Below are 26,657 nucleotides of genomic sequence, written 5' to 3'. Positions count from 1 at the left end.
GAGAGATATGTGGCAGATCACTTTGCAGTTTGCATTTCAAAAGAAGCTGAAAGCATGATGGGAGTGTAGTTGTATCCCTCTTGCTCAGGTGCCACAATTTTGAATTAGTTGTCAAGACATTCTATTTTGAGAAATCTTTGAGGGTGTTCTGCAGGCACAATGTTATAGTAACACAAGTAACACAAAAGTAGTAAGAAAATAATTACCTTCCAAAAGGGACAGAAATGTAGGATTTAGAGTATCAGGTGATCATGCTAAGGGAAATATAAATAAGAGAGAACGGGATTAGCTAAAGTCATTTATTTATTTATTTATTTATTTATTTATTTCTGTCTGATTGTAGGGGATTTCCTGGAGTACCGTTTGTTACATGATAGGTGAGATCCAGTATGGTGGCCGTGTGACAGATGACTATGACAAAAGGCTGATGAACACCTTTGTTAAGGTCTGGTTTAGTGAAAAAATGTTCAGTCAAGAATTCTGCTTCTACAAAGGATATGGCATACCCAAATGTACTGTGGTGGATCAATACCTTCATTACATACAGGTTGGTAAACAGAAGCTGCTTAAGAGAAAGAAAAAGTTTCCCTTAAGTTTCTCACAAGTTCCCAAGTTCCAGAATTTTGTCTTCTGAGTTTATGTATCCTGTCTCTATAGACTCTTTATTGCCTTCTAACTGTCTGCTTATCTGTTAGTGTGAGCGGTATTTATAGTTATTGTCACATCAATGCTCTTTTCTGTGATTTGCTGGATGGATGTACTGGAAAGGATACAGTTATTAAAGAGAGTATAGAATGGAATCCAGACATTGAATACAACCTTACAGAATCAATGTTGAGATATGGCAGAATAAGCTGACTATTAAAATAGTGTATGGAGGTAAAACTGAATTTATTGTTTACTTTAGCATGACTTGAACTGTGACATAACAAATAGCTCAAAGCAAGATATTTGCAGTAAGTCAATTTGAAGAGATCCATTCTCTTAATTGATCTTATAAGACTTTTTGTTTGTTTTTTAGAATATAATTAGTATATAAATCTATCTATTGTTGTGCTCCTTTTATTTTCCACTTTGTAGAGTCTTCCTGCTTATGACACACCAGAAGTATTTGGTTTGCACCCCAATGCTGATATCACTTACGAAAGTAAACTTTCCAAAGATATATTGGACATTATCCTCAGTATTCAGCCAAAGGACAGCTCTGGTGGAGGAGGTGAAACTCGGGAAGCAGTGGTAGCCAGACTAGCTGATGATATGCTGGAAAAGATTCCTGCTGATTATGTACCATTTGAAGTGAGTTATTGAAATTCTGTCAAAGACATTTGCTATATCTTACTTTGTGTGAACTGAAACAAACAAACAAAAAGTAATATTGGTTGTTCTAAAAATGTGTTTATACTCATTCATCTGGACTATACTTTAAAAACCTATTTTATAGTGGCCTGACCAGATATTTCAGATATTTAACATCTGTAACGAAGTCACTAAGTATGGACTGAAGACTTTTTTTAAAAAGCTTTTTCAAAATACTAAACCACTTAGTGATCAAGTTGTCATTTGCACTAGGGAGGGTAGAATGAGTCATTAGTGTTTCAAGTAAGCTTGTTGACATTGTAGTAGAGAACTAAGGTGGTGTTACAAGTATACTTATGCTTCTAGAAGTATTACAACTTTAATATATGTATTACTCTGGGATTCCACTTACAACATGTAGGTAGTTTTAGGTTGTTTTACTATTCAGCAGAAGGGATTGATTTTTTATTTTTTTTTTTTTCCAGAAAGTTTCATTGTTTGAAGCCAAATGTCAGTATCTCAGGACTGATATTTACACCTAATAGCCCATGTAATGATATTTGTAATGGCCACTTGATCCTTCACAGAAACTCTTTTTCTGAAATAGTAACTACCTCTGTTTGTGTGAAAGGTGTGATATTTTAGAAGTGAGAGATTTCCTAAGGGTAGAAAATTTATACTGGTAACAAAATACATAGACACAAATAGGTTATACTCTATCCCCACCCTCAAAACTACAGTTTGGTTGAGTTTTTGAATAATTTGTGTTGTTTCTGGGTCTTTAATTGTTCTAAGTTGTACTTTATAATGCCAGAATTTTAGGATACTGACATTATATTTCTTAACAGATGAAGCTGGTTCAAATAAATGAGACAAAAATGCTTGTAAAACAGATAAGGTTAATGTATTTCCCATATTAGAGGATGCTGAATTTTTGTATTTCAGTTCATTTACAAAAGCATGAAAGAAGAAGTTTTGGTTTTGACACCAGAAAAACTTTTACAACATTTTTGTTATGAAATGCATGTAAGGCACCACCACGTATAATCAGAAAAAAACCAACCAAACAACAACAACAAATCCTCACACCTGTATTTTGTGCAAGGGTGAGCCTTAAAAGATTGCTGAATTCACCTGCTCATTTAGGCAGCAAGATGTTTTACTAATTAGATAAGTCACCTTCCTTGAGGGTGATGAAATTTCCAATTCTTTAACTTCTGAAATTTGACCAAATCATTAATGGATGTTAGCATGAAGATTCAGTATAGGGCTTGGTAGTTTATAAACCCATAAATTGTCTTGCCAAGCTGCAGAGTTATGAGAAGGAGCAAGAAGATCTGTACAATCTGTATCCATACTGCTATATGTTTTGTGTAGCCCATTATTAGTTACATAGTCTCCCTTCACTTAAATGATTGTCATAGTTTTGTGGTGCTGCTGTCAATATTCCACATCATAACATCATGTGCAGTATAGATCATCCATACTCCAGTTCCGTAGAATAGTAGCATCCCAGGAGCTCAGCTCTCGGAGAAGAACTACATATCCCAGAGGATGCCGCGGCCAGAGATAAGTCACGGGAGGAGGACATCTATAATCTCACTCTCAGGCTGGAACTCTCTCTCTCTCTCGGACTCTCAGGGAGTGAGAAGCATTCCTGCCGTGTCGCCTAGACTTCACAGTAGGCCTCTCGGTTTTCGGGGACTCTCTCTCTCTCTGTTTTGTTCGATTTATTAGCCTCAATCATTGTATTCCGATATCATATTTAGTAAAATAAGTTTTCCTCCTTAGATTGCTGCCACTGTTTTATTTTCCCTTCCTTTCCGGGGCCCCGGGAGGGGAGGGAGGGGAGGCCCTACGGGGCGGCTGCCCTGTCACGGATACAGGTAAATCTAGGTAATCCGTGACAGATTATTGGTGGAGAATGCGGGCATAGGTGGGCAAAAGTGGGCAAAAGTGGGCAGGAGCTGCTGTTTTTCTGCTTTTTCCTTTTGGCTTTTACAGAGCTACGAGTTTTTTCTCCTTTAAGGAGCTATCTAAAGTTTACGTTTCTGCGCCTGGGAGCTTGACCTTGAAATTCCAGGCGAACTGTCAACATTCAGGAGTAGCTGTACACTCTGAGCATTGCTATCTTGCTTTCGTAAAGAAAACAAAGAGATTCTCTTGCTCTCTTAGAGCACAGCTAGCTGGCTCTGACTTTCACAGTGTCTGCTAGCCACTACCAGCTATGAATCTACTCTCCATTCCAGCTGCTCTGTTTAAGGGATTGAAAGCAATTATGATTTTCTCAACATATTGGCCATTTGTCCATCCCATGATTTTTTGTTGTGGAATTATGTATATATATAACCTAATAAGGGCACTGATGGAGACACCTGCCTGGTATTTATATGTGATATGGTATAATTTGAATGTTGGCACTTACATCCCAGATGGAATGGTCAATTTTTCAAGCACTTGTTTCCCAGATGGAATAGACAATTTTACAGACACCAAGATTCTCAATCCAGTGTACAGGCTGTACTCTCAGATTGTCACACACTTTTCAATAGCTGAGTTAGTGCTCATACTCCTGGTCATGTTATTAGCATCAATGAATGTATTCCAATACATTCGTTCTATACGGAAGTCTTCTCTAAAACCAGAGAATGCTGACTGGCAGGGAATATGGAAAGGTTTAGGAAAGATCTTAGAAGCATGGGGACCCGCAGTGTCATGGGATTTCACTCTTGAACACCTGAGGGACCCTGAGAAATTAAGTGAGTACTTGGGTCAGAAATCTAAGGAGGTAAACATTATTTGGGGTTTGGCTTACGCATACCGTGCTTTGTATAATACTATTCTGGAGAGAGAGAGTTTCCGATCTGAGATTCAAGCCAAAAAAGGAAAATCCCAAGTCAACTCTGATCAGTCACAGGAGGCACCAGTAATAATGTCAGTTGCCCCTGTGGAAGGCAAGAAATGGAAACGGGTGTCCACACGTCTAGAACGAAGAGAAGGAGAAGCAGAGGAGGCAGCAGAAGAACCAGGCCCCTCGTCTGGATCGGCACCGAAAAAGGCAAAAAGAAAAACCAAGAGGCATGAAGAAGAGACTGATGATGAGGAGGAAATTACTTATCGTCGACCTCTGAAGCTGACTGAAATCCAAGGCTCAAGAAAGGAGTTTACACGGCGTCAAAATGAAGGTGTCCTTGCCTGGTTGCTTCGCTGCTGGGACAGTGGGGCCAACAGCTTGTCCCTAGATGGTAACGAAGCTCGCCAACTAGGAAGTATTGCCCAAGACCCAGGTGTCGACAGAGGAATTAGCAGAAGTTCGGATGGAGATGCCACTCTCTGGGAGCGACTGTTAGCAGCCGTGAGAGAAAGGTACCCCTACAAGGATGCTTTGAAGCCTAAAATTATTAGGTGGGATACCATCCAGAAAGGTATCCAGTACCTGAGGGAAATGGCCATGATGGAAATGTTGTACAACCCTGGTCCAAACGAACGTGATCCTGAGAAAGTGAGGACCGGCCCTGACATGTGGCAGAAACTCACAAGTACAGCACCAGAGAGATACGCACAGTCACTGGTAACAACTTTTGGAGGATACGAGGACCAACAGAGAAGACCCCAAGTTGTTGAACTGATTATCACACTTCAAAACATCGAACAGCAGCTACCCCCACTGCGCGCCGCAGTTTCTGCCATCTCGCGGGTAGAAGACCGACTAGATGAAATGTGCAAGAAACTGTTTCCATCAACGAATCGTAATGATCCCGTGGTAGTATCAGAAACGACTGACGAAGGTCAATTCCTGCATGAGCCACCAGGTTTAGTGAAGGATCTGATCAAAGTATTCCAGTCCTACTCCTGCCCTGTATCATCAAAAGTCTCAGCTATTAGACGCACACGTTTTCCAGTTCGAGCAAGGAACAACAGTACAATTCCACCACGTGTTTCCATGTGGCGCTACCTACGTGACCGCGGAGAAGACATGAGGAAGTGGCACGACCAGCCTACTTCTGTACTACGAGCACGGGTGAGAGAACTACAAAACATCCCAACCACCAGCACCGTTGCTCCAGTCATCACAGGTAACCAATAGAGGGGCCCTGCCCTCAGTCAGGGGAGGGAGAGGGATAATAGAGTTTATTGGACTGTGTGGATTCGATGGCCTGGCACATCAGAACCACAGGAATATAAGGCATTGGTGGATACCGGTGCACAGTGCACTCTAATGCCCTCCAGTCATGAAGGGACAGAATCAATCCATATTTCTGGAGTGACTGGGGGCTCTCAAGAATTGACTGTATTAGAGGCCGAAATAAGCCTCACTGGTAAAGACTGGCAAAAACATCCTATTGTGACTGGCCCAGGGGCTCCATGTATACTGGGTATTGATTACCTCAGAAGGGGGCACTTCAAGGATCCTAAGGGGTATCGTTGGGCCTTTGGAATAGCTGCTGTAGACAACATTAAGCAGCTGTCTGTTTTGCCTGGCCTGTCAAAGGACCCTTCTGTTGTGGGGCTGCTACGAGTAAAAGAACAGCAAGTACCGATTGCTACAAAGACAGTGCACAGGCGGCAGTACCGCACCAACAGGGATTCCTTGCTCCCCATTCATGATTTGATTTGCCAGCTGGAAAATCAGGGAGTGATCAGTAAAACTCACTCACCTTTTAATAGCCCCATATGGCCAGTGCGTAAAGCCAGTGGAGAATGGAGGCTAACAGTAGACTACCGTGGCCTGAATGAGGTAACACCCCCACTGAGTGCTGCTGTGCCGGACATGTTGGAACTCCAGTATGAGCTGGAGTCAAAAGCAGCCAAATGGTATGCCACCATTGACATTGCTAATGCCTTCTTCTCCATTCCTTTGGCTGCAGAATGTAGGCCACAGTTTGCCTTCACCTGGAGGGGCATTCAGTATACCTGGAACCGTTTGCCCCAGGGGTGGAAACACAGCCCAACCATTTGCCATGGGTTGGTCCAAACTGTATTGGAACAGGGTGGTGCTCCTGAGCACCTGCAGTACATTGATGACATTGTTGTGTGGGGTGATACAGCAGAGGAAGTTTTCACAAAAGGAGAGAAGATTATCCAAATCCTGCTACAAGCTGGTTTTGCTATTAAGCAAAGCAAAGTAAAAGGGCCTGCCCAGGAAATTCAGTTTCTAGGTATCAAGTGGCAGGATGGGCGTCGTCACATCCCAACAGATGTGATTGACAAAATCACTGCCATGTCTCCACCAACTAACAAGAAAGAGACACAGTCCTTCCTGGGTGTAGTGGGCTTTTGGAGGATGCACATTCCAAACTACAGCCTCATTGTAAGCCCCCTTTATCATGTAACGCGGAAGAAGAATGAATTTGCATGGGGCCCTGAGCAGCAGCAGGCTTTTGAGCAGATAAAACAAGAGATAGCCCGTGCCGTGGCCTTGGGGCCAGTACGAACGGGACAGGATGTAAAGAACATCCTCTACACTGCTGCTGGAGAGAAAGGTCCCACTTGGAGTTTGTGGCAAAGGGCCTCAGGAGAGACCCGAGGCCGACCCCTGGGATTTTGGAGTCGAGCATATAAGGGGTCTGAAGAGTGCTACACTCCAACTGAGAAAGAGATCTTAGCCGCATATGAGGGGGTTCGGGCTGCTTCCGAAGTAGTTGGTACTGAAACGCAGCTCCTTCTGGCACCTCGGCTACCAGTGCTGAACTGGATGTTCAAAGGACAGGTTCCCTCCACCCATCATGCTACCGATGTCACCTGGAGCAAGTGGATTACGCTGATTACACAACGAGCGCGGATGGGGAACCTCAATCGTCCAGGAATTTTAGAGGTGATCATGGACTGGCCTGAAGGTAAAAAGTTGGGAACATCACCAACAGAAGAGGTGTCACGTGCTAAAGAAGCCCCACCATACAACGAGCTACCAGAAAATGAAAAGAAATATGCCCTGTTCACTGATGGATCATGTCGTATTGTAGGAAAGCATCGCAAATGGAAGGCTGCTGTGTGGAGCCCCACACGACAGGTTGCGGAGGCCACTGAAGGTAAGGGAGAATCAAGTCAGTTTGCAGAGGTCAAAGCTGTCCAGCTGGCCTTAGATGTGGCTGAACGGGAGAAGTGGCCAATGCTTTATCTTTATACTGACTCATGGATGGTGGCAAATGCCTTATGGGGGTGGTTACAGCAGTGGGAACAGAAGAACTGGCAGCGGAGGGGTAAACCTGTTTGGGCTGCTGAACTTTGGAAAGACATTGCTGCCCGAACAAAACGTATGGTTGTAAAGGTGCGTCACGTGGATGCACACGTGCCCAAGAGTCGGGCTACTGAAGAACAACAAAACAACCATCAGGTAGATAAAGCTGCCAGAATTGAGGTGGCTCAAATCGACTTGGACTGGCAAAATAAAGGCGAACTATTTCTGGCTCGATGGGCCCATGAGACCTCAGGCCATCAAGGAAGAGATGCAACATATAAGTGGGCCAGAGACCGAGGGGTGGACTTAACTATGGGCGCTATTGCACAGGTTATTCATGACTGTGAAACATGTGCCATAATTAAACAAGCCAAGAGGATGAAACCTCTCTGGGAGGAAGGGCGATGGCAAAAGTACAAATATGGGGAAGCGTGGCAGGTTGATTATATCACCTTGCCACGATCTCGCAGTGGTAAATGCTATGTGCTCACCATGGTGGAGGCAACTACTGGGTGGCTTGAAACATACGCAGTACCCCATGCTACCGCCCGAAACACCATATTGGGTCTTGAGAAACAAGTCCTGTGGTGGCATGGCACCCCAGAAAGAATTGAATCTGATAATGGGACACATTTCAAAAATTCGCTTATAAATACTTGGGCCAAAGATCATGGCATTGAATGGATTTATCATATTCCCTACCATGCACCAGCTTCTGGTAAAATTGAACGATATAATGGGTTGTTGAAAACTATGTTGAAAGCAATGGGTGGTGGAACATTTAAGCACTGGGAAAAGCATCTAGCAGAAGCCACTTGGTTGGTCAATACTAGAGGATCTGTCAATCGTGATGGTCCTAGCCAATCTAGCCCCCTACACACTATAGAAGGAGATAAGGTCCCTGTTGTACATGTAAGGAACATGTTGGGAAAAGCTGTTTGGGTCCTTCCAGCCTCCGGAAAAGGAAAACCTGTTCGTGGAACTGTTTTTGCCCAGGGACCTGGGTGCACTTGGTGGGTGATGCAGAAGGATGGGGATGTTCAATGTGTACCACAAGGGAATTTGATGCTAGGGGAGTGCAGTTAATAATTCTATGTATCTATGTATATATTTGCATGTGTAGTGTGTTTTAGTTATTATAATTATACATTCAATTATGTTACATTTAAATGTACTATTTAGCTATCATAGTTTTATATACGTGTATATATGTATATATATTAACCATGATGTAATAATGTAGAATAAGGGGTGGAATGTCATAGTTTTGTGGTGCTGCTGTCAATATTCCACATCATAACATCATGTGCAGTATAGATCATCCATACTCCAGTTCCGTAGAATAGTAGCATCCCAGGAGCTCAGCTCTTGGAGAAGAACTACATATCCCAGAGGATGCCGCGGCCAGAGATAAGTCACGGGAGGAGGACATCTATAATCTCACTCTCAGGCTGGAACTCTCTCTCTCTCTCGGACTCTCAGGGAGTGAGAAGCATTCCTGCCGTGTCGCCTAGACTTCACAGTAGGCCTCTCGGTTTTCGGGGACTCTCTCTCTCTCTGTTTTGTTCGATTTATTAGCCTCAATCATTGTATTCCGATATCATATTTAGTAAAATAAGTTTTCCTCCTTAGATTGCTGCCACTGTTTTATTTTCCCTTCCTTTCCGGGGCCCCGGGAGGGGAGGGAGGGGAGGCCCTACGGGGCGGCTGCCCTGTCACGGATACAGGTAAATCTAGGTAATCCGTGACAATGATATAATTATGTTAATGTACTTTATCTGAGCAGATGATTTATCTGGAAATTATCTAGCAGTCTCCCAAAGGTTTGCACTTGCTGAAGTTTCTGAACTATATTCTTCCTAGAAGCCTGAATTTTGTGACTTTCCAAAAGGCCATAGTTACTGAACTAGAAGTCTGAGATCTGCAAAAGATTATAAGCTTCTCAAAATTGAATTGCTCTAATAATGGGTTAAATTTCCTGGTAGCTTTTAGTCTATCTTCAGCTTCTTCTTAGCATCTCCAGATACACAGTACTGAAAGTTAATAAGGCATGTAGCATATGTTGTCATTGTATAAGTAAATTTAGCCTTAGAAAGAGAGCTTTGGGGGAGGACCGGCTCTGATTCCGATTCTGTCTTAAATTAGGGTTAAAATGACAAATTCAAATATAATTTGTAATAATAAAAGTGGATGTGAGATACAAAAGTATTTTATTTATCGATAACTATATACATTCCTTTTTGTTGTTGTTTTGGAATAAATGTGTAGCAATATCTTGAAAAACTGGTATGTATTTTTTTTTTAATTTTTTTATTTTTATTTTTTACCTATCTCACAGATAGAATCATATAGTCAAAGAATGGCTGCAGTTCAAAGAGATATAAAATGTGATTTATTTTCAATCTCAGGAAGCCTAGGGCCCCATCCAATCAGGTCTTGAATACCTCCAGGGATGGGGCATCTGCAGCTTCTATGGGCAATTTGTTTCTGAGCCTTATTACCCACTGAGTTAAAAAATTCCTCCTAATATCTGATCTAAATCTGACTCTTTTAGTTTTAAACCATTCGCCCTTGTCCTATCAATATTAGTTTGTGTAAAAATTGTGCAAAAATTCAGTCTCCCTCCAGTTTATAAATTCTCTTCAAGTACTGTTAGGGTGCTGTCTGGTCTCATTAGAACCTTTTCTTCTCCAGGTAGAACAAGCCCAGCTCCCTCGGCCTTCATAGGGGAGATGCTCCAGCCCTGGAGCCCTCTGATTATCCTTCTGGCCATTCTCTGGGCCCATTCCAACAGCTCTGCATCTTTCTTGTCTTGGGGGCTCCAGGCCTGAACTCCAAGTGGAATCTCAGAAATGCAGAGTAGAAGGCCATATAAATTATAAAATATTTATCTCCATACAGTTGTTATTAAATTGTTAAATTTTCACTTTTGATTAAAAATATATCAGCACTTTATTAGAGTACAAGATTGCCTACCATTGTGATAGTTCCCAGACACTGCTGATAAATAGTGCTGGTATTCTGAGGCAGAGTGGCTGGGGTGATCACTCTTGATTGGTTTGTACAAAGTGAACCTTGGAAATTACCTGTTGGCATTAAAGCTGAAGTTCTTGAAATGAAATATGGTCTAAGTGCTGCTTAAATTACCTTAGCTTATAGAATTATATACAGACTGAGTCATAATTCAAACTAAAACTACAGCCAGTCTCAGCATCATAGATTTTACTTAGAACAAATCCTGTATATCTCTCTTGCAGAGCACTTGAGAAATATACCAAGCTGACCGTTTAACTTCTTTAGTAAAAGTATTATATTTTAAAAATTGTATCGATGCCTGACCTTGACATATATCCACCTTTGGCTTTTATTTCTGTTGAAGGGTCTTTGGTTTACTACTTACAGGTAAAAGAGAAGCTGAAGAACATGGGACCTTTTCAGCCTATGAACATATTTTTGCGACAGGAGATTGAACAAATGCAGAGAGTTATTTCATTAGTAAGAAGCACTCTGACTGATCTAAAACTTGCCATTGATGGGACAGTTGTTATGAGTGAAAATCTGAGGGATGCATTAGACTGCATGTATGATGGGAGGATTCCTGCAAGCTGGAAAAAAGTAAGTGCACATCTTGTTGGCATTTAGAAGGCTAGAGAGAAGAGTATAACATTAAATATGATGATAGATTTTCAAAAATAGCACCCACGTTGATGGAGTACAATGTTGCTATTATTTGAGATTAAGACAGAATAGTAGAGGTTGGAAGGGAGCTCTGGTTATAGTCCAGTCCAATCATACTTTTTTTAATGAGGTTCAACTAGGGAAGATATCATTGGATTCTCCATGAATGAAGTAAATATCTTTGCTATCCACCCTGGATTCTGATGTTCAATCACCCTCACTGGAGAAATTAAAAAAAAAAAAAAAAAGAAAGAAAAAAAAGATAGCAATTTCTTAAATCTAAATGGAATTTTTCCTGTTTTGTATTGTGCCTATTATCCTTTCACTATGAAGAGCCTGAACTCTGTAACCTTCGTTATCCCCTCATGAGCTATAAGCAAGGATAATATCTCCCATGGGAATTCTTTTCTGCACATTATACAGTCACAGCTCTCTCAGCCTTTCTCGTATGATAGATGCTCCAGTCCCTTAGTCATTGTCATGGTCCTTCTGAAGACTCACAAAGTCTTGACCATGTCATTTTGCTTGGTTTGGTGTGGTTGATATGGAAGTGGTATTTACCACAACAAGTTAATATCAATTAAATTGATTTTCATATTCTAGCATTGTGCTAGGCTAGCTGTCCTGGTGGTGCTATTTTCAAACTGAGGTAAAATTAAATATTTCCATAATAATTATACAGTGATACAGAATAAAATAAAATGCTATCTGTCTCAGAGGAAAGAGTGTCTGATGGATAGAAGTGGCACTGGGTTTTATTAAGCTGCATACTGTAATTTTTTTTTTTTACAGACTGAGAAATTCATGCTCACTGGACAACTCAGTTAGGGTTGTTTAATGGACATACATGTGCTCCCCTTAACTTCAGATTGAACTGGGCTTCCTTTGAGTTAGTTAGCTGCTGGGATAACTGAAGAGCTCTTCCACTTCTGTATTTTAGTGTGAATACTTGATTATATTTGAAAACATTAATCAGCCATCCAGCTAATTTTTTTTTAAAGCAATTAAGTTTCTTAATTTAAAAGATTTCATTGTATTAGATTTGTCTTCAGTCCTTGGGTTGAACTCTGACAGCTCTCTTTGATTTAAAGAATGTAATTTGATTGTTCTACTCTTTCACTTACAAATCGGAAATATAAATTGTTTTCAGGGAGAACGAGAGTTGTTAATAGCAACTGATGGAAATAAATGTAGAGAGGTTTGTTATGTTTTGTTTTCATTAACAAAGCGTTTTCATGGTACAAAACAGAGAGCATAACAGATGCTTCACAGCACAAGTGTAATAGGACCACTCAGAGTGAAATAATCACAAATCTTTCCATAGTATAAGCTCAATTTTCCTTACTTTTTTTCCCCCCAGAAAAAACGGAATAGGTTCAGCAGAAATCCTATTAACTTGATGCATTGACTCTGACTTTAGAAAGACACATAGACAGTAATTCTTCCTAGTTCACACAGTTATCTAATTTTGCAAAAATGTCATAAAGTAGACAATTACCACAGGGAGCATTAAGCATATCTTAATGAGATAGTAGCCATGAATCTGAACAGAACAAGAATTTTCTTCATGGTTTCAGTGTGAGGCAACTATCAGACTAAAAGTTAACGTATGAAAAATGAACTTTAAATATGCTTTACTGATATTATGTTGTTTACTACCTTTTGAAGAATTGCTTTCTATTGACATGAATATGATGTTTTAAAACTGCCGAACAAGATTAGGAAATGAACATGTTGTTTGTTATTCTTCAGGCATCTTGGGCTTCCAGTACACTTGGATTTTGGTTTACTGAACTTCTAGAAAGAAACAACCAGTTTTACAGTTGGGTTTTTGAAAGCCGACCAAACTGCTTCTGGATAACAGGGTTTTTTAATCCTCAAGGATTTTTAACTGCAATGAGACAGGTAAACAGTGTTTAAAATCTCACTCTGTGTGTTATTAGACATACTTTTTATTATTTACATATATACTGCTGTGTTGAATGCTGAGTTATGCACATGACTCTATCTTATCAACTGGGAAGACATATGACTGCATACTGCATAACTGTTTAACACTTTCTGAGTGTTATTCCGCCACATGTGCTTTTTCATTATCAACCACTTATAAGTTAATTTATTTTTTCTACTTTGAGGTTGGCCTTATGTGTTTAGATACTGCCTTGCAATATTACTAAGTTAGAGTGGATAATTACTGTCTCATATCTCACTAACTTATTTTCCTCTTTTTTTTTTTTTTTTTTTTAACTTCTGCAATTCAGTAGATGAGTTTTATTTATTTATACTTTACAAGTATGAAGTTTGGAACATTTATTTATGTATGTGTACCTGTGGACTTAGTGATTGTGTTGTTTGCTCAGCACACTTTAGTAAGTGAGCCACTTTTTTCTTTAAAAGAGAACAGTAAGTATCTCTGTTGGTCAGCACTGTTCATAGTTTTATCTGTTTTGGGCAGGAAATAACAAGGGCTAACAAAGGATGGGCTCTGGACAGTGTAGTACTGTGCAATGAGGTCACTAAATGGATGAAGGATGATATCACAGGTCCTCCTGTGGAAGGTGTCTATGTGTATGGACTGTACTTGGAAGGAGCTAGCTGGGACAGAAGAAACATGAGACTGACTGAATCTAAGCCCAAGGTGCTCTTCGAGATGATGCCAGTTATAAGGATATATGCAGAGAATAACAGTAAGTAGTTGTATTATAAAAGACATTAATTTGATAGACCTCATTGTCACCCTTTTATTTCAATGGCAAAAAAAGATTCTTGGGCTTTAGGAATTTCATCAGGCTGTATCCTATTCATGTAAACATACTGAATCTTTTTCAACAAGGGGGACTTATTTCCACAAAAAAACAAGCTATTGGCTTTCTTTGATAATTAAAAGTGGGTACTTCTTGCCCTAATATTTAGATAGATTAATTGTATTAAGAACTAAAACATGTTGCAGGCAAACTGTTCTTTGCCTCATGACAAATGTGCTTGCCTTCAGACTTCCATTGTGATTAAAGGTCTTAATACCTGGTAGAAATTCATAATTTTTACATTAATATATATGCTAGTGATGCTATTAATATACAACTTTGGAGATACTGTTGCTTACTTTCCTCAGAGTATATGGGTATTTTGCGGCACTGAAGTAAGTTAGTCAATTTTCTCACCAATATTTTGAAGTGCTTGTTAAAGATTTGATATGATATTGGATATAGATCAGAAATCTGGATATTTGCAGAATGCAGCTCCTAGATTGAGAAGATGCTTGAATCAAAATTTATATGTACAAACTCTTTAACCTCTGTAGTCTCAATACCTTTTCCATACAATAATAAACAATGTAATGTACAAGTTTTTCATGTATATAAATATATGTGTACACAACATATATATATATATATATATATAGGTATATATAACATTTATCATACATTTAAAGTATTTACAGATAATGTATTATATGTGTACTGTTTATATATAAAATTGCACACTTTTTTTTTTTTTTTTTTCCTGGACTGGGCTATGCTGATTTAACACAAATAAGCAGTGGAGGGATGTGATGGAATATCACACATTTTGGTCTTTGAGGTAGAAAGGGGCTGTAAGAACTGAAAGGAAATTAGGAGGCCAAAGGACAACAAAAAACTTGTTTTGTGGAAATGTATGATTTAGATTGTTTGCTTTTGTGGTATGTGTGTAAAATAGGAAGGGACATTGAAGAGAAACATGCAGTAGGGTTGGAATACCCAATACTGAGTGTAAAATTGGAAATTTCTGTTGAAAAATGTTCCATCTCCAGAAGCAGAGACTGTTAACGCGCTTTTTGCCAGGGTTTTGTGTAGGTAATATTTTATAAGAGACATAATCACTGTGAAAACAGCCAATATACCAAATAATGAACACTGAAATATTAAGCGAGACTAGACTATGTTCTGATTCCTAAGTGAAGAAGTCAATGATTTACATTCAGAAATACTAAATACATTTCAAAACAGATTGTTTACTGTTTTTCCACACACATATATATATATATATATATATATAGAGAGAGAGAGAGAGAGAGACACGATAACAATATATTATTACTACCTAATTTCAATGGGCAGATTGAACTAGTAATTCTGCTAATCAGGCAGGAGTGTCCATTTACATTTCTTGCTATATCCTGTTTCTGGTGGCTAATATTAAATCCCAAATCTCCTAGAATTTCAAGTAGTATGTAGCCTTCATCAGCACTAGCACGGTGGTGAAGAGTGCCAGAATCAAGGTAAAATTTTTTTCTTTGGTGGTGGAGAAATGTGTGTGATTGAACTTTGATTCAGTTTTATATTTCCTTGTGCCCAGTTCACTGAGGTCCTGTTTTTATTACCCAGTTTAATTTTCTTCTACATCTTTTCTGTCATCTCAGCTTCAAAAGATCCATGTCTATATTCGTGTCCAGTCTACAAGAAGGCTGTTCGAACAGATGCGAATTACATTGCAGCTGTGGATCTTAGGACCCTTCAGCCTCCAGAGCACTGGGTACTGCGCGGGGTAGCGCTTCTCTGTGATGTCAAATAGTGTTTAAAAAGGTTTCTGACTATTCTTTTCTGATTTTAAATATCTGCATCAGTTACATATAGGGTGTATCACTTTATAAAAATATACTTACTAAGTTGTAGACTCCATTATGGTAATTTTAGTAAATCATTCTCAGTGAACTTGCTCAACAGGCTTACATAGGCTAATACTTAGAGTGATAATAATTTGTTAAATTGAATCAAGTGCCACTCTGATATCTGTCTTTTAATGATAAATATTTAGACTCCCTATCTCACTACTGTGTGCTTTATTTTACCTTGAATAAAGATTGACTTGAAAATAGTTGCCTTTTGGTGCATAATTATGGTTGTATCAGGGCTTATCTTCAAGCAACTAAAGGCATTATTAATCAATTTATTCTGCTATGGAAAGCTAAGCTGAGTTGACCACTCGTATTAGTAAATATTCTTTATGATGACATTCCATGATTGTCTTGTGGCTGATTATTTATAGTTTGCTTGCTGTCTAAATACAGAAAATAAGACTGGAACAATGTTGCATCTGTTCCACTACTGCTGGAGAACAAATTCATGGTATAACATACAAAAACAAGCATTTGACAGCTGCCAGAATTCCTCATTACCTGGTTCATGGCTTATAAATACTGGAGGGGAGGAAGGTCATTCCATAAGAATGCTAGTACACCAGATCTGAGTCAGCCTTTATCAAGATCATTAGTTGTATGACAGCAATTTTAGCTTTATTTATGTTATAATTATACAATGTATATATATTTTTATATTGTTCTTTTTCCTTTCTTCTGTTTTTATGTGTCTGCTGCAGTCTTTTTGCGTTTCAGCTAGATAGGTCCACATAGGGATCCATCTTCAAAGAGAAATGTTATTACCTCTACTTAGTTTCCAGGAAGTCCTCTACATGTTCATCAATGTTGTAACTCACCATAAACTCATGTCTTTCACCAAGACCTTCCACTCCTTGAAAGATGCACAATGTCCTTGTGCAGGTCATCTACATTAAGAGTTTTCAAGTCATTTTTATTTCAAATGGCACTTCTCAGAGTGTGATTTTTTGGTACCATTTAATTCTCTAAAGAAGATAAGAAATACTGTGTGGAGATGTCAAAACACAAAGTAATTGTCAGTGAATGAACTTCATGCTCATGTTTTTAGTGGTACTTTCTATGTAGTTTATACAGGCAATAGGGAATCTCCCCACATGAATGAGCATTGATTGATACTAGTTATGCTAAAGGCTGATAGATCAGTGAAGCAGTCACTGTTATTTCTATTTTCCGACCTCCATTTCTTATACGGTTTGGGTATAACTTTTTAGGTGCCTGCAAACCAAAAATGATGGAAATGTTTTATGAAGCTCTTTTGAAATGCAGGATCATGTCTGGGTTCTGAGTGCATAACCCTGCTCTCTGAGGGGCTTTGTGGCCTGGGCTTTTATACAGTTTGGTACAAATGCAGATCTGGAAAAAAGTCTCACTGAAGGCTGCCTCTCCTTGCACTGAAAGCTGTTCAAGTGAGGTTCTTGCTCTTGGTCTATACCAAGAACTTAGTTTGCGTACTTGGCCCCCACCAAGGAGCTAAATTGTAGCTACACTGCAGCTGTGCCTGTGCGCATGTCTGTGGCCTTGCCTCTCACCTACTCTATTGGCTTTCTGACTTGACCTTGGATCTGCCTCTTGACAACAGGCTTGCATGGCAATCTCTGACCTATGCGTATACTGGTTGCCTTCAACAGATCAAGTCCTGCCTTGTAAACTCATTTTCTTGTCATGACATCAGATCTATTCTACTGTAATAGACTCCTCATCTATTAGATTCCTTTGGGAAGGAAAGTATCCTGCTGTAAGAAATCATAGAATCACCAAGGTTGGAAAAAGATCTCTAAGATCATCCAGAACAACTATCCATCCACCGCCAATATTTCCATATCAAATCTGTCAGTTTCCTTGCTAATCTGATCAATATTTACTAGGAAAGTAACTAATGAGAAATGATGAAACCTGTTAGCTGTTGTATAAGATTGTGAAAAGAGTGTGTAAAAAGCATGTCTAGAAATGCTTTGTAAAATGTGTTCAAAAATTCTCCCTTTCACAAGTCATCATATGTGAAAATCAATTTATTTTGTATTAGCTTACATAAATCAGTATTGTTTCAATTGAGATGTTTTGCAGAAAATGTGCAGACAATAAAAAATTATTACAGCCAAAACTGAAATGACTTTGTACCTTCAAAGAAAAATGTTTACTTCATTTCACACATAAAATAGGGTGCTTCACATTTCTTCTTGACACTCTGTTGAGGAATAATCAAGCACAGAAATATATACCAATCAGAGTAGACAGAGACATGTTTAGTTTTCATTTTAAATATTTTTAAGATATTCTGGGAAAAGGTGACCCAATAAAGAAACAATTATTGCAAAGAATAAGAAGTCACTTAATGCTTAAGGTATGTTTTCCCATTTCGGTCTTCTAATTCTGTGTAGTTAACCTTAATTAGAAATGAACAACAAAGATGTTCCTTGGATAAAATTAGAAGCCAGTTAAGACTTGCGTCATACATGCAATATAGGAGAAATTTCAGAAGAGAAGGATCTATGACAAAATGCAATAGAAATGAAATCCTTGTGGAAACAAAAACAAACAACAAACAAACAAAAAAGTAGTGTTCTGTGAGCTAGTTGTTTGCTCTGGATATGCAGTTGTTTCTGTTCTCTATAACATACAAATGACCAGATAGAAAATCAGGCCATGGAAATATCATCCAGCCCTTGTGTTTGGTGTTTGCAGTCCAGTACAGCCAGAGGCTGTCTCAAAATAGTACTTTATGAGCAGGGCAGCACACTGCTCTTATTCATGGGACTGAATGAGTTCTTGTAATTAGGAAGAAATAAAAAAGTCTGAGAAAAAGTGGAAGGGATCAGAATCACCACAACATTTTATTGTACCTTCTCTTTACTGAATTAGTTTTGTTTTAGGGAATATCTTCTCTGGATCTATTACCTGTAACCATGGTTGATAGCTGTGGATATGTGGACCTGGATGAAAAACGGAATGTGAGCCAGCAGTGTGCTCTTATAGCTCGAAAAGCAGATGGTGTCCTGGGCTCCATCAGAAGAGAGGTGGCCAGCAGGGACAGGGAGGTGATTGTCCCTCTCTACTCCGACCTTGTGAGGCCCCATCTGGAGTACTGTGTTCAGGTCTGGAGCTCCCAATACAGGAAAGATGTGGAGCTATTGGAGAGGGTCCAAAGGAGTGTTACAAATATGATCAGAGGGCTGTAGCACGTCCCCTGTGAAGACCGGCTGAGTGAGCTGGACTTGTACAGCCTTGAGAAAAGAAGAACCTTGCAGTAACTAAAGGGAGCCTACAAATGGGAGGTGAGTCAACTCTTTGAAAGGGTAGATAACAGCAGGACAGGGGGAAGTGTTTTAAAGTTGAAGGAGGGAAAATTTTGGCTGGACATCAGGGGGAAGTTATTTACTATGAGAGTGGTGAGGTGCTGGCACAGGCTGCCCAGAGATGTTGTGGATGCCACATCCCTGGAGGTGTTCAAGGGCAGGTTGGATGGGGCCCTGGGCAACCAGGTCTGGTATTAAATGTGGAGGTTTGTGGCCCTGCCTGTAGTGGGGGGGTTGGAGCTTCTTGATGATCTCAAGATGATTCTTGAGATCCCTACCAACCTGGGTCATTCTATGATTCTGTGTGATATAACAAGTATGCAGATGGTGGAGATTTTACATGTATAGAGTACTTCAGTTTTTCTCACAAAATATACAGGAAAGTTTCAGTCACATATTGTTTCCAGTGATTGTACCAAACCTTTGAGAACTCTATTACCATTCTAAATTCTCTTGAGGTCTTGATTGGATGGTAGAGTCACTGTGGCGATGGCTATACAGAAAGTGGCAGGATTTCACAGTGTATGTCCCAGAGTGGGGATTTTGGATGCAGTTCTCAAGATATTAAGCCACACTGATTTTGTTTCTTTTTCTAGCACCTGTCCATTGGGAATATGGAAATCAGATATGTTCCATGTATTTTTGGTATTAGTATTAGCAAAAGGCTCTGACAGTGAAAAGCATAGGAACAGCATTAATATCTTTATAATTAGTTCAGGGATATAGTCAATGTTATCACATCTTGTGGGCTTTACAATGCAAGGTGTGGCACTGGGGCAGTCAATAAAAACCATCTTGGTACTTTTTCTCAAAAGTTCTTTGCACGAAGGTAAGATAAGGACTGAGCAGGGATAAAGACAATCGAAATAGATACTGAGTAGAGAGCAGTTTCTGCCATTCAGCTAAACAAGGTTAATGCTCAGGGGTGAAAGCTTTTGAAAAAAAAAGCAGCCCTATTCTTGAACTTAGCTGATAAAATAATTTTGCTTCCCCACTTCTCACTTGCTTTATCCATTTTTATTTTTTCTTCTTTTTTTCAGTGGGAATATTTTATTTCCTTGATTATAGTTTTTAAACTGTAATTATTGTGGTAAAGGGTGCAAGAAGAAGTGACTAATAATTTTGGATGGATTGATTACTGTTAATAGAGAGTTCAGTGAATGAGATATTAAATGGTCCTTTTCTTCAATAACCTTTTGTGGCTCAGGCTGTGCAAGTGATGTATGAAAAATAATAAATGTGTGAAAGAAAATTCTGAATATGGTTCAGTTTGTCTGATGGAGGTGTTCATCTGATTTGATACTTGTCTGTGTTCAATCTCAGGTTTAACCAATATTACTTAATATATATGGTTAAAAGATGTCATTAAGATATTTACATTTAAAAATTTATATTACATTCATACTAACCTGAAGAAGTCTCCTTTAACAACAATTAAAAGTTATTTGTCTTTGTAATAATCCATGGGCATTGTTTTCATGTTTATCATTGGAAGGAAAAAACTATTAAAGAAGAGTATGATTACTACAGGAAAAGTGCTGAGAATTAATTTATCCAGAGCTGTGTCTTATGCATGATAGCAACCAGCCAAAGAGATTCTCTGCAGGTTTCTTTAATTACAAAAAGTAATGTGTGACTGCCCCAAGTAGAAAATGCTTTATTGAATTTAAACCATTCAAATATGAAATAAGTAAAGGAAAAATTGTTTTCCATAACAAATTTCTAAATAGAGGAATATTTTTAATTAAATGAAAAATATATACCCATGTGAAAAATGACTGTTTTTAAACTGGCTTTTGATGATAGTGATTTTATTGACTTGTGCAATGGATTATGAGCTCGAATGTTATCACAGATTAAGGTGAAATATATCATTGTGCCTTGGAGATAGAACCGAAGTGTCTTTGCTTCCTCTTTAGAATGCAGGATCCATTCTGACTGGCTGAAGCACTCTGGCCAATAGTGGGCTGATGAGGAAGGACTTCAGCAGTGAGCATCTTGGTGCTGCTGTAGGTGGATTCAGCTGTGCCTGAAAAGTACACCCACTTCCTCCATGGGCACCTTCCCATGTGTTTTCTTTGCTATGTTGTACTCATATTTGGCCTATGCAGTCCTTTGGATATGTGCTGTTTATGAAAGTGTGAAGGATGTAATGCTGTTTTGGAGATGTATTTTACTTGTCTATGTATCTGAGAGTTCAGGTTCAATTACCCTGACTTGTTATCCATGAAAGTTTGGAGCAGGTGTTTTTAAGCACATGGAAATGTGTGCATCTTGTAATATGTTCTTCACTTGCTTAGGCCTTTTTCTGAAAGCTGAAATGCTCTCTTACTCATCACTGCTGTCCCAGATTGTTAGCATTTTGATTCAGTTCATCAATTTCTACTTAACACAGGAGTGCTCTATTTAAAAATGTTAATTTGTGTGTTTGTGCTGAGCTGCAGGATTCCTTGGCCCTGGGAAATGCTTTGACATCTGACTGGTGCCATCCACCAGGCAATATTGAGCAGCTTCAATGAAGTGGAGAATCTCATGCAAAGTTGCTGTTCTTCCAAGTTAAGCCAAGGGTCAGATGTCATGCTTATATAGTGATAGGATTAGACTGGAATTAACTTTGAAACATTAATAAGCAGTTGCTTATAGTTCGTATTTTACATACACAAAAACAAACAATGAAGGAGCTAATAACCAGAAACTATGGGCAGTGAGATATTCCAGTTAAATACATGAGGCAGAAGAAGACCCAAGTCCCAGTCAGTAGCAAGTCATCCTTGCAAAAGGCATTTAGGCTGCAAGGAGCAGACTTTCACTGTTACTTATTTTCAGCATGCTTCTTTTCTCTTTCTCTTTACCATGCTTCCATATTTTTTCATCTCTTATCAACATCACCAGCATTGCAGTCTTCTGCAATGAGTTGATGCATGACTCAGCACATTGCTGAATCTCAGTTTGGCTGTTTAAGTGCATTTCACTGCAAGGGGAATGCAAAGAGTGGCTGTTCTGTCACCACCTCGTTTTCAGGTGCTCGTGTGCCTGGAGCTGTTGGAGTGGAGGCTCACTAGGTGTCAGCAAAGCAGTCCAGAAAAAAGCTTTTTCCCTGAGAAATAAAAAAGGATGTGGCACTTACAGCTTCGTGCAGGTAGCTGGAAATTTAAAGCATATGAAGTTGTTGCTTTAAGATTAGAGTAACCTAACCTAGAAAACTGGTGGTATGGTGCTTTCCATGCCGTTAGCTTGGTTTTATTTCATAGACAAATGGCTTTCTGTATTCGTCATCAGTGCCTAGGGAAGAGTGTCAAAGTGCTGCATTTACAGCAGCAAATGTGAAAGACTATTGTTAGTAAAGTGATCACTTTCTAAAACATCCCATCTTCTGAGTTCAGAGGTTTATAGTCCACGCTGAATAACTTTATCTTCCACTTCTCTCTGCTATCAAGCTCCAGTGTTTCTTCTACTATGCAGATTTGGGTTCCACTGATTAATAAAAGCTTTTTGTGTTTTCTCTGGCTTTCAGCAAGCTTCTGCCACAGATGATGGCATCTGCCCCTATGCTTGAGGCAACTGTGCATGCCAGCCATTCAGATATTATCTTCCACGAGTACTCTTAATTCTGGCTAACACTGGGCTCAACAGTCGGTTTTTCTCTTATTCCATAACAAAGATCATCTAATAGATCTGCCCCGCTCAGAACCTTCCCTCTCCTTTCCAGCACCTTTTTAACATTTTGGGGGTGCTTGTGAATGCTTGCCATGCCATTCAGTAGAACCAGACAGTTCAGAAAAGACTGTCTATATTCATCACAAAATTAGCTTTACCTGGAATTACCATAGCACCAGCCACAGCTTGCATCTAGAGAACAAGATGCTTGTACTTCATGATATGCAATAACGTGGAACTGATACTATCCACGTGTAGAGTACACAGCTGCATAAATATCAGAACGTATGTATACAATTTGTATGTTTTAAAAAGATTGAAATGGTGGGTATATGACCTTCTCTCAAATAGCTTTTTTTTCCTTTACTTATTTTTTAAACTGAATCTTGGTATTCATGCAGAAGTGATTGCTAAGTAGCTTAGGGAATTGTCTGTGGAAAGTGGAGCTTATTGCTGTGTTTATTTATGGAACAGATTCAACCTCCGTCTGAGCAGGAAAACATATATATTGGCTTATTGAGGAATCTGAAAAGTTCATCCTCTGTGTCTGATGAAATTTGTTGAGCTAGAGATGTGTGATGCTATAAGGCAAGAAGTAATGACCTCTGAGGCTTAAGATAGAGTCCCAGTAAAGATTAGTTGGCCAAAGCTAAGGTGATGCATTATTAAATGTGGTCTGTGAAACGGCTGTTTAATGTTAGGCTATTGCAAATATTTGTGAGGATGCATTCTCTAAACAAGTAAAACACGAAGTTTAATTACTACTACCTGGTATTTAAGGCTTTGATTTACTTTTGAAAATACAGCTTTGAAGACTGTGCTTCACAAGACCAGTGCAGTGTTTAACTTCTGTTGCATTAGAGGGAACAGCCTTACTTAAAAGGTATCAGTAATCTAAGCACTGGTGTTATTACCGAGTTACTGCACACAGAACAGAGGGTAAATGTTGTCATTTGCTTTTCCCCTACCTGGAATATTTTTTCCAGTGACTGAGGAAGACCATGATGCTATAATTCATTTGATGGTAATTCAGAAAAGAAACATGGAATTTCTGCATTCATAAGGTTATCATGTTTTAAACAACTTCTTCTTTTTCTTTTTCTTTCTTTTTCTTTTTTTCTTCTTTTTTCAAATGTGAGAAAAGGTGTATATTATTTGTTTTTCACTGAATAATATCTGTGCTTAAAAATAAAGCAGCTAGGTACTAGAGATCAGGTGATGTAAGATTCGAGAATGTAGAAGTGGTGTGAGAGTCGGTGTCAGTAATACAGAAGAAGAATCCTGTCAGTCTCAAACTGTGACCAAACGTGGTGATAAGTGTAGCTCACAAGAAGAAAATCCTCCAGATCTCTGGTTTTAAGTATGCACAGAAATACAGGAATCAAATGAAAGATCTGTATTATTTTCCAAAAATCACTTTAAATAAATCACTTTAATCACCAAGTTTACTGGTGCTGTGCTAGTGATAAAAATCATTAACTATTGTGTTTGTGTATTTCTCAAATGCTGTGTAGAAAATCATATCTTGTGGCCTAAGTTTGGTTTTGTTAAATGAGGGTGATTTCTAATCACGTTGACACTGTTTGTAATACAGCAAGAGCTTTTTTTTTTTTTTTTTTAAATCTAACTTTGATGAAAGTGCCCTGAATAATAGCAGTGATGTTGTAGTTGCTTTATCTTTCCATAGTTAAGTTTGGAACACCACATACAATAATTTTTAATATTGTAAGAAATATCCCAGGGATTATTGTAGAAGTCTGAAATCAATTTTGTTGGCAAATGGAAAACAAGAACAACAGACTGCAAGCGTAGCGTGAGTGCTACATGATGTCTTCAGCTTTTGATGTGCATAAACACATTGGTGTCAGAGGTAATGTCATTAATTACAGAGAAAGTGCCAGAGTACTCAAGCAAGAGAATAGCTCTCATTTAGAGCAGGCGTATCTGGCTGGTGATGTTTGTCAGGGCTGAGTCAATAAGGGGCTCAAGTGTTCAGTTTGTTGCAGCACATATTCTGTGAAACAGAATTTGGTTTCAAGAATATGATGAAGAGGGATATTCTGTATAAGGTGTGTTTTATTCTTGGAGGTGAACAGCTTTCCATCATCTCAGGGTTTTTATGCTGTCAGAGTACTCCAGCTTGGTCTCTGGTGTGTAATTTTAGAGAAGGAAGGCTTTGGGGAGAGGGTAAAAGAACAAAAAAATCTCACTTGCAGACCAATAGGTGGCAATCCTAAGCTGTAAGGCATGGATGTCCAACATTTTGGTTTGCTTAGATTGCGCTAAGTGAAGATGAATTGTCTTGGGCTGCATTTAAAATATATAATATAGTTAATATATACAAATAACAAAACATATATATATAATTAAAACATAAAAAGAGAGCAACAAAAGCATAAAATTAGCAGAATATTTGACCTTGTTCTTTAAAACGAATGTATCAGTGTCTGGTTTCATGGAAGTGGTTACAATTCTTAGTGAGCTCTCAAGGTGCTCATCAGAGGTATTTGATGAAATTTTATTCTTCCTGTGCTTCATCCTTGAAAGTAGTTATTCACAAGTGTATGTACTGCCAAAAGCAATGAAATGAGAAGGGAGTGACTATGAAGAGAGAGAGAGCTTTCTCTAATAAGAGAGGTCTTATAAAAATCTGGTAACATGATGAATTTTTTTCTTTGAGTTCAATGTCTGATTGCAGCTCTGTACATTTACAGGTAATTTATTTCAGATGAATGAAAAGAGAGTTGAAAATATACCAAGAAATGATGATTTCTCATTTTTTGTTTTGAAACTGTAAAACTTATTTTCCAATTAATTTATCAAAATGGAAAGCACAGCTGCATATTTTCAGCTGTTTACAGGACTGGGTTTAGCCAAATGTATATGATTATTTGCCCTAACTTGAGCTTGCTGTAACTTAGGTTTTATTTAGAATGTGATGATGGCTTAAAACACAGCACAGATAAGTAGATTTTCACCTTGAAGATGTTAAAAATTACAAAATTTGTCCACACTGGATTAATATTCTGGATATAGCTTTCAAAGTGAGCATGTTAATTTATTAAATTATTCATAAAAATAACACAAACCCAAGTTCAATAATTATGTAAGAAAACATATGTGTTTTCTTTATAAGAAAAATAGCTTGTCTTCACAAGCACACACATGTAGGTGTGTTGAAATATTATTATCAGCAATCACTGCACTTTACCTGCCAAGTGACATAAGCGCATATAATGTGTGGTACATTTGGGTTTTGATTCAACTGATGTATATGGCAGTGTGAGAAGTGGGGTTAGCACTGCACTGTGCCCTCCACTCTGCTGTATTCTGTTGTCATCTGCACACTCTGTGCTTGTCCTACATGTGACTGACTCATGACAAATATCACCAAAAAACACATAATGATGTTAAAAGCTTTTGGGGCCATATTACTGGCTGTCCAGGGCCATGGGTTGGACAAGTCTGATTTAAACCTAGACTTGGCAGTGCTAGGTTGTCACTGAGATGTCAGTGTCAAATGATGTCACTGAGAAACGGGTTATGGCATCACCAGTAATGGATTGTGATTGCATGGCCCTCACTGCTTTTATTGGGTCACTGACGGAGCCTGTCTTACTCTGGCTTGTTCCTGGATCCTGATGAATGACTCTATGAGGCTCGGAGGTCCATAGACGATGTCTTCTTATCCAAAACAGCTAGTGCTCCTGAGTGCACACTGCTGCTCCCTGGAGGTATTTAAAAGACAATACATGTGGTGCTTCAATGCGTGATTTAATGGTAGAACTGGAATTGCTTGGTTAGCGGTTGGACTTTATAACCTCAGAGGTGTTTTCCAAAGGATATGATTCTATGATTTGGTATAGGAATGTAGCATACAGACCTATCAATTTAAGTA

At 38.8% G+C, this 26,657-nt stretch overlaps 1 protein-coding gene across 1 annotated transcript in view; it reads left to right on the top strand.

The window, feature by feature from the left end:
• Positions 1–15,712, top strand: part of DNAH5 (dynein axonemal heavy chain 5) — a 113,665-nt gene extending 97,953 nt beyond the window's left edge. Inside the window, exons 74-79 of the mRNA XM_072328870.1 lie at positions 344–547; positions 1,081–1,296; positions 10,877–11,089; positions 12,905–13,057; positions 13,608–13,839; positions 15,555–15,712. Of these exons, the coding sequence (XP_072184971.1) occupies positions 344–547; positions 1,081–1,296; positions 10,877–11,089; positions 12,905–13,057; positions 13,608–13,839; positions 15,555–15,706 (1,170 nt within the window). The 3' untranslated portion in view covers positions 15,707–15,712. The remainder of the gene's footprint in view (positions 1–343; positions 548–1,080; positions 1,297–10,876; positions 11,090–12,904; positions 13,058–13,607; positions 13,840–15,554) is intronic.
• Positions 15,713–26,657: the final 10,945 nt, after the last annotated feature.

This window comes from Excalfactoria chinensis, chromosome 2 (assembly GCF_039878825.1).
Source record: "Excalfactoria chinensis isolate bCotChi1 chromosome 2, bCotChi1.hap2, whole genome shotgun sequence".
In the NCBI taxonomy this organism is placed as follows: domain Eukaryota; kingdom Metazoa; phylum Chordata; class Aves; order Galliformes; family Phasianidae; genus Excalfactoria; species Excalfactoria chinensis.
This window is presented reverse-complemented; position numbering and strand designations above follow the sequence as displayed.